This window comes from Nesoenas mayeri, assembly GCF_963082525.1.
Source record: "Nesoenas mayeri genome assembly, chromosome: 1".
In the NCBI taxonomy this organism is placed as follows: domain Eukaryota; kingdom Metazoa; phylum Chordata; class Aves; order Columbiformes; family Columbidae; genus Nesoenas; species Nesoenas mayeri.
The window spans coordinates 196,444,909-196,459,316 of NC_137541.1; the positions used below are offsets into that span (position 1 = coordinate 196,444,909).

Genomic DNA, 14,408 nt, shown 5'->3' on the forward strand with positions numbered 1-14,408 from the left:
TGAAAATTTACAGAGCTGCTTTATTAATGCTATGGAAGGTTCTGATATCAATAACACCAAATACTGCAAAGGATGACACCTTGCTTTGGGTTCTCTTCTTTGTCTGTAAGATCCTGCTGTAGAAAACACATTCCCTGTTCTCACTCCTGTACTGGAGGAAGAAATTGTCCACAGCGTCACCATCCATGCTCTGCCACAGCTGCCAGGCTTTCTGTTCTCATGCAGCTCTGCCAAATACTTCCTAAACTGGTTCAGTCACAACTAGTCGGGTCAGCTCATGGACTAGCAATTTGCTGTTTAGATTTAATATGTTATCAATTGGCTGCCCAGAGAGGCTGTGGAGTCTCCTCTGGAGACATTCAAGACCTGCCAGGACACATTCCTGTGTGATCTGCTATAGTGAACCTGCTTCAGCAGGTGGGTTGGACTAGATGATCTCCAGAGGTCACTTCCAAACCGAACCATTCTGTGATTCTGTGATTCTGTGATTCTGTGATTCTGTGATTCTATTAAGCCAATATGCCTGGCTGTGTGCTGAGCGAATTGGGAGCAACCACCTGAGAGCTCTGCTGTTTGCCTGGAGTAAGCGGTAACACTGGCATGGAGAGAAAACAGTTTGTTGATAAGAAAAGAATATCATGATCAGAGAAGAAGCTTTCCTTACTGAGCCAAACATGCGCCTTTCTTGCTTCTCCTCTCTCAACCAGTGTACTTTCCTGTATATAACTGAGGGCTGAGCATACCATTCATCAATCCTGCTGGAACGTCTTCTGTATCCATCTGTTTGCTTTACAAATGGCTCTCCAGAGGGGCTTCATGTGCTGCTTTTCCAAACGGTGCCCATTAAGCTCTATTAGTTATCACTATCTATCTAGTGGTGATCTACGACTACTTTTTCTTGAGATGTTTTTAACCATCATAGCATAAACTGAACAAGGATGCAAATGCAATTTACACAGTTAATACCACCATGGAGATAATGATTAAATTACAATTACCAATTTGAAAACACACTGTCCAATGCAAATAGCTAACAAATTACCCAAGCACTTCTTAGACTTTTACCTAAATAATGTTATTACTTGGCAACTGTGAACACATTTTGTGTCAAACACACCAATAATGCACTGATCTCATTCCAAAGGACGATGTCTCATATGTTTGCTTCACCTGAGATATAGCAGTCCTCTTAAACACTGTTGACCAACTGCAACTTCTAAGTGCTTGAATGTGCATGTTTTTTAATTTCCCTCCTCCCAGGCAGGCATATCCCGAGCAGCCAGCATGCTGCCATTGCAGAAGCCACGGGGAGGCACGAATGCACTGAACCGGCTGCAAACAGGGCAGAAAGTGGCTGGGAGGCCACTGTGTGGGTGACTGCAATGTGGAGCCCTTGGTGCTGTGAGTGTTGGTTTGGCCATGTTTCCCTTGTTTGCTTCCCGTAAATGTTGGTCCAGACAAGGAGGCTGCAGTTCACACAATGTAATTTCAGCCAAGAGACAGGGGCAAGCCTGGAGGACAGTGTTCCCAGCCCAGGACTTCCTGGTCCTGTCAGTCAAGTGGCACAAGCACCTCCTAAGCTGCTTGTGCCACAACACAATATTTGCTGTGACCTTCACCTGTGAGGTTGTGGAAAACCTTCCACATTTTGACCTCTGCAAGTTTGTGGATGAGACCAGGCTGAGTGGTGTGGTTGACAGGCCTAAGGGATGGGATGCCATCCAGAGGGACCTGGGCAAGCTCAAGAAGTGGGCCCATGTGAACCTTGTGAGGTTCAACAAGGCCAAGTGCAAAGTCCTGAACCTGGGTCAGGGCAACCTCCAATATCAATACAGGCTGAGGGATGAAGAGATTGACAGCAGCCCTGTGGAGAAGGACCTGGGGTACTGGTGGATGAAAGATTGGACATCAGCCGGCAATGTGCACTTACAGCCCAGAAGGTCAATTGTATCCTGGGCTGCATCAAAAGCAGCGTGGCCAGCAGGTCAAGGGAGGTGATCCTGCCCCTCTGCTCTGGTGAGACCCCACCTGGAGTCCTGTGTCCAGCTCTGGAGCCCGCAGTGCAGGAAAGACATGGACCTGTTGGAGAGGGGCCAGAGGAGCCACAGAAATGATCAGAGGCTGGGACAGCTCTGCTGGGAGGACAGGCTGAGAGAGTTGGGTTGTTCAGCCTGGAGAAGGTTCTGGGGAGACCTTATTGAGACCTTTCAGTACTTAAAAGGGACCTATAAGAAAGATGGGGACAGACTTTTTAGCAGGGCCTGTTATGGCAGAACAAAGGGTGATGGTTTTAAACTAAAGGAGAGGAGATTCAGGTCAGACATGAGGAAGAAATCTTTTACAGTGAGGGTGGTGAAACACTGGCCCATGTTGCCCAGAGAGGTGGTGGATGCCCCATCCCTGGAGACATCCCAGGCCTGGCTGGACGGGGCTCTGAGCAACCTGATCTAGTTGAACATGTCCCTGCTCATTGCAGGGCGTTGGACTAGGTGACCTTTGAAAGTCCCTTCCAACCCAAGCTGTCCTATGATGCTGTGACTCTGTGACTTTAGTTTTGAAGTTTTAAACGGTACGACGCGCCACGACCCCGCCGGCAGGAGCCAGCTCCGCCCCCCCGCCGTTGCCAGGGACGCCGTTTACGACAGTCTCGCGGCCTCGCCGTACGGCGGGGTTGCTGTACGGCAGGTGTTTCCGGTGTGGGCCGGTGATGGCGTCGGGGTTCGAGAGCGAGCGGAGCCTGGCGGCGCGCAGAGAGCAGCGGCAGCGCCAACGGGAGGCGCTGCTGGCGCAGGTGGGGTGCCCGGACCGGCCCGGTCTCGCCTCTTCCCGGGAGCCCCTTGGTCCCCTCCTTCCCCCGGCCGGGCCGGGGCCGGGGCCGGGGCCGGGGCCGGAGCGCTGCTGAGGGCGGCCCTGGCCGTGGGCTCCTGCCCACAGGTTTGGCAGCAGTGGGAGGGGGAGGCTCTGCGAAGGGCCGGCTCTGCCCCGAGAGGGGCTGGGTGTGGTACCGGGAGGGTCAGAAAGCAACGAGAAACGGTCTTGAGTGACACCTACCTGAGTTCATGCATTTTGCCACTTGTAGTGGTATCATTGCATCGGTATTTCACTTATTACGTGCTTCTGTGCTTACACCTTTCAAAGAGCTACGGTCGGTCTTCCTTGCAGTTCTCTTCAGATATTTATATACATTGATAAGGTGACACCACCCCCACCCCCTGGCCTTCCCTTCACTAGGCCAAACTGTCCCGGCTCTCAGCCTTTCCTTAAGTGATACAGAAAAGGCAACACCTCCTCCACCTCTTTGTCTTCATGGCCTGTCTTTGCTAAAAGAGTCGGGATATCGTATCTGGAATATTGTGTCCAGTTCTGGGCCCCTCAGTTCAAGAAGGACAGGGAACTGCTGGAGAGAGTCCAGCACAGGGCAACAAAGATGATTAAGGGAGTGGAGCATCTCCCGTATGAGGAAAGGCTGAGAGAGCTGGGTCTCTTGAGCTTGGAGGAGACTGAAGAGTGACCTCATTAATGTTTATAGATATGTAAAGGCTGAGTGTCACGAGGATGGAGCCAGGCTCTTCTCATTGACAACCAATGGTAAGACAAGGAGTAATCGGTATAAACGGGAACACAGGAGGTTCCATTTAAATTTGAGAAGAAACTTCTTCTCAGTGAGGGTGACAGACACTGGAACAGGCTGCCCAGGGGGGTTGTGGAGTCTCCTACTTTGGAGACATTCAAGACCTGCCTGGACACCTTCCTATGTAACCTCCTCTGGGTGTTCCTACTCTGGCGGGGAGATTGGACTAGATGAGGTCCCTTCTAACCCCTAACATTCTGTGATTCTGTGATCTCCATTACAGCGCTCCTGTCATGGAGTGCTAATAACTTGTAATGCCTTGGACACAAGTGGGACAGCCTGTTTTTGTGGAGCCAGGATGTTACTTGCTTGGTTATATCTTGCTGAAGTGTTAGTCAAGAATTAGGAGGCTCCTGCTCACACATGCTTTGGTAGAGTTGCTGTGACTTGGAGACCTGTGCTAATCCTGGCTAATTTTATTCAAAATTTGCCATGTTTGGTACTTGTGCAGTAAGCTGCCGATTCTTGTTGTAACTTGTAGGTAGAGTGAATGATAAAAGAGTACATGGTGCATCAGTTAGATGACATGACTTGTTTTGAAGTTTAAGGAGTGGGGGATAACTGGAAAGAAAACTGTAAGAGGAAGCCAGGGTATGACAAAATATAAGGTTGTGATGATGGGCTTTTGAGAGAAAGGCCAAAGTAAGCAGCTGCCAAATTTTACTGGGAAAAGATATTTTAAGAAAAAAAGTAATGGGAAAATGGCCTGAGTAGCCTGAGGCTTACTTACACTGTAACTTGCAAAACCTAGAGTTGAATAGATATATAGATATATATAGGAGATAAAGATATATAGGATATAGCCTATATAGCTGATATATACTAGTACTTCAGATATGTGGTGATATCGTACTGTTTAAAAGAACATTTAATAAAGTGATTAAATATTCTTCATTTAGCTTAAGCAAGTGATGTTGTTCCCATTAAGTATCACACATCTAGCAATAGTCAGTACTTAGCTAAGTTTGAATTCCCCTTTTTCGATGTTTTACACTGTTCTTAATAAACTCTCTTTTGAATTAAGTTAAAACCAGGTTTTGTCATAAGCACACATGAAAATCTTTCTTTTCCTCTGTCCATTCAGAAAAATAAGAAAGCAGAAAACACACAAACAGATAAAGTTAACTTCCCCTTGAGAGTACTGTCACTGAAGTTTTATGCAGGAAAAAAGTCGCAAGTGGCAAGTCTGGTAGGAGGGTTTTTTTTGCTTCCCTGCTTCTTACTGCAGAAGGAAAATCGGTTCTAATGAAGAAGAAGAAATACTTTTTGAAGAAAACAAAGTGTTTCTGAAGTTTCAGGACTCCTGAAGATGTTAATCTGTTCATTAAAATATGTATAGTTTTGATAATGTCAGTAAGTGAGAACAGATTAATGTCTTAAGTGTATTGACTTCCTCTGCTTTGCTTATGGTTACACTACATGCTGCTACAATGGTGGGACAGAACTGGGAGAGAACTGCTGCAAGGCTTTGTCTTGGTGCATTTTGACTGTCTTGCTTTCAAAGGCAAAAAAAAAAAGAGACATGCAGGGACTTTGCATGTGTGGCTGATCTAGTTAAGACAGTTATTTGGTGGCTGCAGTCTTGGAAGCTCCTGCTTTTTGCTTTGGCAAAGACACATGGGCAGCTGCGTAGGTTTTTGTGTGTGATAATCCAAGAAGTCTGCAGAAATGACTGTACTTCAGCAGTTCTGATTCTGGAAAGATGAGACACTCAGCAAACTCGCCTTAGGGAGCTTTAAGTTGTAAAATATTGGAAATTATTAGTCTGTCTTCTGTTCTATAGAGTATGTAGTTGGGGCTAAGATAAAAGGGAACTCTTTAAATCTCATTGTTGGCAGTGAGGAGTCTGAGAGAACCTTCACTATCTCTTCTGAAGTAATTCTCCTCAAATTGCTGAGCTCAGTAGTAGATGTGGGATTAGCCTACTCTTGCAGGTTGAATATATAGTAGATTTTGAAACAGTCATGGAAATAGAATAGATTTCATTAGAACTTTTTACTTTTAAAACTGAATAGAAGAAGTTGCTTCTCATTGATTTTTTTTTTTTTCTTATTTACTGTTCTATGTTTTTTGCCAGTTATGAACTTATATTTCCTTTGAAGAACCAAAATACTACCCTACTCACTGATTTAGATTTCTCTCTTAAATTTTGGAAACTTACTCTTTTATTTGTGTCCTTCCAACTGCATTGGTAAACCCAGCAGCTGGTAATGTTTATGATAATGATCAGTAATCAAATAATTAAGTATTGACATACAAATTGTTATTAAGCCCCAGAAATAGCATCTTGTTTTGATGAGAGCAGTAGTTCATGATAGTACTGTTTTAATTTTCAAGTTTAGAACACGAAAATAATCAGATGGGTGTTTTGGTAAGTGCAGGGATGTGTGTTTTTCCTAGACATGAATGCTTTTTCTTTTGTTTTAAAAAGCTAGCAATAATTCAAATTGAATTATTCTTGCATTTTTGCTATAACATGGTATTTCTGTACTTCAGGGTTGCTCTTCTGTTAATTGTTGGGTTTGGTTTTTTTTTCCTCCCCCCCACAGTGCACACTTTTTCTCTTGTTCCTTGTGCTTAAACTGGTAGCCTTGCTGACCTTGCCAGGGGAGCAGCTTGGAAGCTTGACCTGCAGGTGGGATTCAGTTTGTGTTAGGGTTGTCCTTGAAGTGGCTTCCCCTGCAACTGGGGTGCAGGGGTGCTGGGACCACCCTAGGGGGAGCGCAGGGAGGAAAGAATGGGAATGGAGCCCTGCCCTTCAGTGGTAGGTGGCCATCAGAGCAGCTTAGGTCTGTGTTGGATGGTTTTGTCATGCTGTTTTGATCTGGTGCTGTGCTGTAGAGTTTCTTCTGAATGCTTGTTGGAGAAAAAGGGAAGTTTTCTTCTTTTGGATGGAGAAGTTGACTACTGAATGGTAGTGTTTATAATCTGAAGAGACAGAGGTTGACCACAGTTAAAGTTGGGAAATTGCATGGTCTCTGTAGTGATATGGAAATTTTTTTCTGGCCTTGGTGAGAGCTGAAATGGTAAAGAGAGTTGGGGTCAGGGAAGAATGTTGGTCAGGGCCTCTGTGGAGGGAGTGTTTTAGCCACCCTCCCTAGGTGACATCCTTCCATCCCTTCTGGACATCATCTGGAGAACTGTTGTGTAACAGCCTCTCTTTATTGTGTGACCTAGACCTTGGCCATTGGCAGGCTCTTTGATCTTTTCTGCTTCTTCCTGGGCTGACATGGTGTAATTTTTACAGCTTTTGGTGTTTGTGTCTGCGGTATATTACAAGCTGTTTGAAACAAGTTTTATTCTTCATTTTGCAGATCCTGTTGTCAGTAACCATGCAGGCTGGTCTTAATGACCTGCCTAATGAAAACCAGAAAACACTTTTCCCTGAACTTGGTTTCCGTCCTCATTCAGATGGGGCTGTGAAATCCAAGACCCTTTGGCCTGCTTGTGGGAAAGACTAGAAAGTTTGGCACTGTTCACCTTGGCAAATATTGCTAACACAGAGCTGTAGAATAATTACTGTTTTTATTGTACCTTACCAACAGACCTTTCAGAGTGCTCTACCAGCATTATACTTCACCTTGTGCTTGTTGCAAAGGAGACTATGAGCAACTTTATTGGGGTGTCGCAGAAGTATGTAATGTAGCAGTATGCTTGTCCTTCTTGACTGGTTGTTGCTTGTAATGGTCCTCTGTGTTTGTGTGTAGCATGCAGTCATTTGCCTAATTATTGCATTACTTTGAAATAGAGGTATTTCAGAATTGTAGCATCCTGTGTTTATGGAGAAGAAAACTTAAAAATATTGCAGTGGTGACCTAAAATGTACCTAATGTTAAGTATTCATTTGTAAAGGGGAAAGGAGAAATTGTTGGGTTTTATTTTGGCATCACAAAATATTAATAAACCTTAATGTGAATTAATTGCTTGAACTCTTGTGGGTTGGGAGATGTGAACCTATTAGAGTTGGCCTTCATAGCACAGAATATCAAATCTGACAAGGGATTTAACTAGTTTTTCTTTCTTTTCTACAATTTATAAGATCTAGTAAGCCCTGTGTCATTATTAAAGACAAGTAGAATAGAAAGGTAAGTTTTGAAGCTAAGAGAGTAGTGTAGACAGATTTCCTCCTCCCTGCCTTGAAATGATTGTATGTGGGGATGTGTGAGGGGAAAGCATTCACCAAGAATAAAATGAATATTGTGATTTGATGGTAGAAGGAGCTAGACAGTTTTTAGAAAGGATCAGAGGGTTTCGCTGCTAACTTTCTCATGGTAAAATGATAATTTACGTGAAAATACTTATTTCATCTTTTTTTAAATGCTTAGGCAGCTTTTTATTTTATACTCAGAAATTGTTAAGAATTTTCTATATTTTGTGTCTTCATCTAAGAAGAAATTAACTTTCACCTGATGCATTTGTATCTGTCTTTCTTTTTAACAGTCTGGTGGTATTGCCACTACAGATTCATCTTGCACAGCCCTGTTTCATTTAGTATTCAGGCGACAACAGTCTGCAGTTTGATGATGATTTCTGTTCATTCTTTGTTCTGAATATATATTTGTATAATTCAGCCAAAATGATGATCCATGGTTTTTATTAGGATCACGTGTCTCAATTACCCAAATACTTGCCTGTGTTTCTCCTGTTTATTCTTAGATCTAATAAAAAGTATAAAAGCTCCTTTTGTATCTTATTTATAATGTTAACTTCATTTTCTGCAATGTATATTTGTAACTTTGTTAATATGAAGGAAATAGTAATTTTATTTAAAATATACTTGTTATTATGGAGAAAGGTAAGAGGCTGAATCTTCCTAGAGAGGCACAGAGCATATTAAGTGAAGACATGTTGATCTGGCTTGACCTTTATTTGAGGTGTTTATAGGTTTGTGTGCCCAAGAGCTGCTCAGGGGATGGAAGGGAACTGTTGACTCCAGCTGCTGGTCTTTCTCAACCAGAAGTGAAATGGAGAATGCAGAAAACTTGTTATTTTCCCAGGCTAAATCTTGGCAACATGTTTCGTGTTTACTTGTTGAGCAAACAAGTTAGGAGTCAGTTTTTGTCGCGTTTTTCCCCCCCTCTAGAATTTTATTTGAGTTCCCTGTATACCCATGGTTTCATCTCTGTCCAATTATAAGCTTAAGTTTTGTGTAGTCCTCTAAAAAGAAAAGTTCTCAAGCACAGATCTCAGCATTGTGTATGGTTTTGTCAGTGTGGCTTACAAAGGTGTGTCTGTAAGTAAATGCTACTGAATGCTGCCTGGTTATTTTTCTTCTCTGTTTGACTTAGGCCAAAATTAGTTATGAAAAGGAGCAAAGACATAAGCTGCTAAAGCATCTACGAGGTGAAGATACGTGGCTGCTTCCTGATGTGAATGAACGTGTGGAACAACTGGAAAAGGTGATGGAACTGTAAATCATTGAATGGTGGTGTTAGCTTTACAGCATGTTTGTATAACTAGAAGGCTTTGAGAGCTTTAAGATGATCTTTAAAAAACTCCCGATTTCTGAATTCTTCATGCTTAGATGTTAGCTTTTTTTTAGGTGGAAATAATTGTTTACTCACAAAGAGGAAAAATTTCTATCATTCAATTCCAGCTTTAATTTCTACCAAGTGTAGAAGAGCAAGAGTTGCCAGAGAAGAATAGTCCCATGGGAAGAGATGTGGAACATCCATCGTTTCATAGCTGTCCTGTTTGTGGTCATTCACAGGAGAAGCCTTAATGGAACCTCTGAGTATTGAGTCCGTCTAGTGTAGAAATCTGTGCAGATATTTCAACAAAGGACAGATGTGTCTTGATGATGCAGTGATTCCAGAGGCAATAGATTTGACTGAAATAAATGTAGTGTAGAAGATATTCTTATGTATAGTTATAATGCCTTAATTCCAGTGAGAAAGGTTTTGAGAGAGGAAGAGAAGTTGATGATGGATGTGAGGCATGCCCTCCCACTGTCCCCCTGTTCCCCCAACAGGAGAGAGAAAGAGTAGTAGAACTAGGGACATGGCTTAGAAGTGGAATTGTCAGTGGTAGGTTAATGGTTGGACACAATGATCTTAAAGGTATTTTCCAACAAAGATGATTCTATGGTTCTATAAAATGCAGCAATATCTAGCTGTGTGTGTTTTACCTTTTTCAGTGTGGTATGGTAAGTAGATTGAGATTGTTTTTTCTTGTATGTGAGTGATGGGGTTTACTGGATCTCATTTACAAACATTTACTTGTAGGAACATTCTGTGCACAAAAAAAAGAAAAAGGATAAGCATTCAAAAAAAGCGAAGAAAGAAAAGAAGAAAAATAAGAAACAAAAATCTGAAAAGAAGGATGACTTGGTTGATAGTTCTTCGGTAAGTAAAAAAACTTTCAAATGTTTCAAATTAAATTTTTAGAACTTGTACAGTTTCATTCTCTGTGGGTACATATGGTTAATAAAATTAAGGCTCATTCTTGACCATTTTCTATTGGGAAAAACTGTGGTAGAGTTTGTCTTTTTTTTAACATACCGAGTATTTAATCAGTTTAAAAGATGCTCTTAAGTGAGTGCTTGTGAATTTTATAATATTTAATTCACTCATCAGGAACTAAGGGATTTATGGTTTTTCAGCAGAGAGAAACTGAAATCTTCAACCATGGAAACTCCCAACAACATGAGAGTTGTACGTGGTTCTGAAGGAAGGCTCAAACTTGCACATTTGAATCTGTAAACAAATGCCTCCTTTTTTTATTTTTTTTTTTTAAACTTTATTTTCAGAGATTCTCTTTATTGAGTGAAGAAACAGGCAGTATGATGAGATTTATTTTCCAGGAACTGATATTCGAGGTGAACTATGCTTTTTAGTGTAGGAAGTAACCTAAGGCACAAATGTCCCACATGTCCCATGAGAGTCATCAAAACCCCTCAGATCACGTCAGTGAGTACTGGGTTACAATACAGTCCTGGCTGATGCCTTTGATCCAAAGTCTGTTCTTCCCATGAGAGGTTCATGTAAACAGCAAAGAAACTGTTCAGTGGAGTCCTATGGGCTTCAAGGGTAAAATCTCAGTACAGTGTTCGCAGGTGCAAGTGTAGGAAGTTGGATATGAAAATAGGAAGAGATAGCATGTACAGTGCTTTATCTTGTACTGTTACTGATTTCACTTTTTAAATATAAAACATACTTATTATTGAATTTAGATTTTTAAAATTTTGTTTTTGTAATACCATAAAAGCAATTGGTTTTGGTTTTATTCTAAAAGTTTTAACTGTAACAATTTTAACTTTAGCAGTGTTATGCTAATAAACTGCCAGTATAAACTAGTATTACATGCTGTGATGTGCTCGTGAAGTATGGTAGAATGTTTTGATCATGAAAGAACAATCTTCTATGGGAATATCAATATTCTATTTTTATTATCGTTATTTTAAAATAATAAACAACACTATATTAGTAATGCTAATCAGGATCAATTTCGATGATCAATATACTTGGTAAGTATGGCCTTTTATCAACATAAAAGTGTGTTAAGGGGCTATTAATATTCTTGTTAAACTCTGTTTTTAGGATTCTTCAGTTGAATGGGTTGAGTCAAATGTGTCACAGTCAGATAACACAGAAAAAGCTTGGAAGGTCAACAAGCAATCAGATGCTGTGGAAGAACCCTCCCTACAGGTGAGCAGTTTGATAAATACTCCAGAAATAAATATAGCATGACCCGATGTGAAATCTGCTTACATTTCTTTACAGCTCTTTTGCAACGTGTTGAACAAAACTTATTTTACAGACAAATGTCTTTGTTTAGCTTCTCTACCTAATAGTTGCTTAGCATTTAACAAGGCACTACACTTAAAGTTGCCCAGCACCAATTCCTTTCATCATATTTTGAAGGTCTAGCATCTTAGCTTCATTTTCTTGACGAGGTCAACTTAAAGACCTTGACTAGGCATGTTATTTTTTCCAGCATAATTTTGGTGACTATTCTGCAGTTGAATGAATTTTTACTTCTGTGGTGCTTGAAAAGATATAAGAAGAAGAGGTGTAGAACTTTTCAGCACCAATATTTGTGGAATCAATGTCTCTTTTGATCTTCTTAGGTGAATTATATGCCCAGTAAGCAGTATTTATTATGGAAAATGGAGTTATTCTGAAATGAACTACTGTGATTTTAGTAAAATAAATGTAGTCACATATCACAACATTCTCAGTTGTGTGAAAATGATGATTTTTAGTTTAATGTCTAATTCCACTCCTGAAAAACTCTGTTTCTTGTTCTGAATTTGCACATCTTGTTAAGAGAAATAAAAAGGGTCTCTGAATCATATCTGTCTTACTGGAAAAGTGTAAAGTAATGAAATATAAATCCTTCTGTATGTCATAATAACTTATACTGCAAAGCCATTTTTTTTTCCAAGCATTTCTTTTATAATCTCTTCCCTGGACTTGTCTATTTTTGCATGAAGAGAGTGCTTTTGAAAGGAATTTCATGGTCATCCCTGTTTTTTGTTTTTTTTTTTTTTGTATTTTGACTCACATTATGAAGAAGTCTTGGAGCATCTACATCCATTTCCTGTTGAATTTAAATTAATTTAAATGTTCTCAAAGTGCACCTGAGTTGCTCCATGGGACCAATGTTGGACTAGTCCAGTGTGCTTACTCAAAAAAATCCAAACACCAACAAGAAAATCAAAACCAACCAAACAGAAACAAAAAAAACCCCAAACTACAGATCTGAAGCCTGTATAGAAGACAGAGTCAGGCTCTTTTCAGTAGTTCTCAGTGACATGGCCAGAGGCAACAGGCACAAACTGACGCACAGGAGTTTTCTCTCTGGACATCATGAAACAGTGTTTTACTATGAGGGTGACCATGCCTTGGCACATGTTACCTGGAGAGCTTGTGGAATCTCCCTCCTTTGATGTATCTGTGAGCTATCTGGACATGGTCCTGGGCAGCTGGCTCCAGGTGGCCCTGCTGGAGCAGGGGGTTGGACCAGAGGGTTGGACCAGACGACCTGCAGAGGTCCCGTGCACATCTGCTTCTCTTGATTCATGTTGCTTACTAATGTGGACATAGTACTTTTGAAGCATTTGAAGACAGATTGTTTTTCACGTCTGTCTCTTTGCTAGATGAGATCTGAGAAGTAGGATGTTGTGTGTCACCTCTGAAACTGTCTGGTGTGTTGCCTAATGTAATTTCTAGATAACAGAGAAAGTATGACATATAGCATCTATTCAGATTGACAACTCAGACTTGAACTCTACTGAAGAGATGAAGAATCTTCTGCAAGGACATGTTTCAAAATAAACGTAATCTTGTTATTTTGGTTGCTATTCTATCCACAGAAGTGTACCAAATACATGTTTCTACAGAGTAGTTGTTTATAATGTGTGTATCACTGGTTTCTTTTTGAGGCTTCAGGTTTTGTGTGTATAAAGGTAGTAGGTATATCGAGGCTTATTAAATGCTGCTTTTCTTTAGAGAGTAGTCCTTATTTTTAACTTGTCCTTGGCTGGCTTAGGTCTTGTAAATGCAACTTAATGTAACTTAAATGTAACTTAATGTAACTTAAATTTGAGGGTGAAGCTAGTGGCTAGATATGAGCTTGCTCAGTTACTGATTGTAGATTCTATATCCACTAGAAGACATGTAAGAGGCCATGAAGTCAGAATGAGCAAGATGAATAGGAATTGGTCTAGATGTACAGTGTTTGTTTAAACAAATAATAGGCAGTCTGTATGGTTCATATGTTTACCATTATCTTACATTATGAAGATGTATTTCAGATTATGGAAAGACATTTATGAAATTTATTTGTGTAAATAAATATTTAAAAGTTGAAAGATTTAAGCTCTTAAAATCATATTTGCTTTTGATCGAAGTATTTTGTATTTGTTTGTAAAACCTATCAGTTTATTGAAAGTAACATTTGTCGGTAGTTGCACTGGTTTGATTTGTACCTAAGCCATGTTTTTGCTGAAAGCATGAACACTGATTCTTTGTGTTTATTTTAAAGAGAGAAGAATGGATGAATTTCGACTTCATGTCATTGAAAATGACATCAGTAGCAGCTGTCAAAGGTGAAAGACACAAAGAAAAAATACTGGAACGACAGAAAGCTCAAGAACATGAGCAGGTAGGATAAATTAATATATAATTTTTTTTCTGCATCTTATTGAATTTTGTGTGATGAATGAACCAATGGGATAAGTCATGAACCAAATACATGAGTCTTTTGTATAGTTTTTAAACCAATGCCTGATGTATTGTGTGGTAGTGATTTTAATTAAATTGATCAGTTATTTATTCTGTATGGGATGGGAAGGGTTCATACAGCTGATGTGCAGACAAAAGTCTTTAAAGTATCTTCTAGCCAGTTTTGTTAGTACTAAGTTCTGTAATATTTGAAGTTCTTCATTAATAACAATGATGGACTGTTCGTCTGGCCTTCTTCCCCATGGTGCATGTGAAAGGAGAACTGTTGTTTTGTGGGATAAAAGCTTGCCTAAGTTACTGTGTTAAAGTGTAGGGTGCTGAGACTTGTTTTTTCCTGAAGAAAGAATTCAGAGCAGTTGCTGTGCCTTTCATGGTGCAGTTGTGCATGAACTCCTGGGTGGATCAGAATCTGACTGGGGGAGAAGCTGCTGTCTTTAAATTAGTTCTGTTTACATACAGTTGCTGGTTGCTTCATTTGCTCATTCATCTCCTTAAATGCAAGGTAATCTGATCTGAAAACATAGTTGCTGATCATGGTCTAATATTTACTTGTCGTCACATCTGGCTGTAGGCCCCTTGTGGCTGTTAGG

General features: G+C 40.5%; 1 protein-coding gene across 2 annotated transcripts in view; it reads left to right on the plus strand.

The window, feature by feature from the left end:
• The first annotated feature begins 2,675 nt into the window (after positions 1-2,675).
• The window catches only part of CWF19L2 (CWF19 like cell cycle control factor 2), a 68,960-nt gene continuing 57,227 nt past the window's right edge, over positions 2,676-14,408 (plus strand). For both annotated transcript variants that reach the window (XM_080342140.1, XM_080342141.1), the window contains exons 1-5: positions 2,676-2,791; positions 8,920-9,030; positions 9,856-9,975; positions 11,170-11,277; positions 13,619-13,738. In XM_080342140.1, coding sequence (XP_080198266.1) covers positions 2,708-2,791; positions 8,920-9,030; positions 9,856-9,975; positions 11,170-11,277; positions 13,619-13,738 — 543 coding nt within the window. In that variant the 5' untranslated portion in view covers positions 2,676-2,707. The remainder of the gene's footprint in view (positions 2,792-8,919; positions 9,031-9,855; positions 9,976-11,169; positions 11,278-13,618; positions 13,739-14,408) is intronic.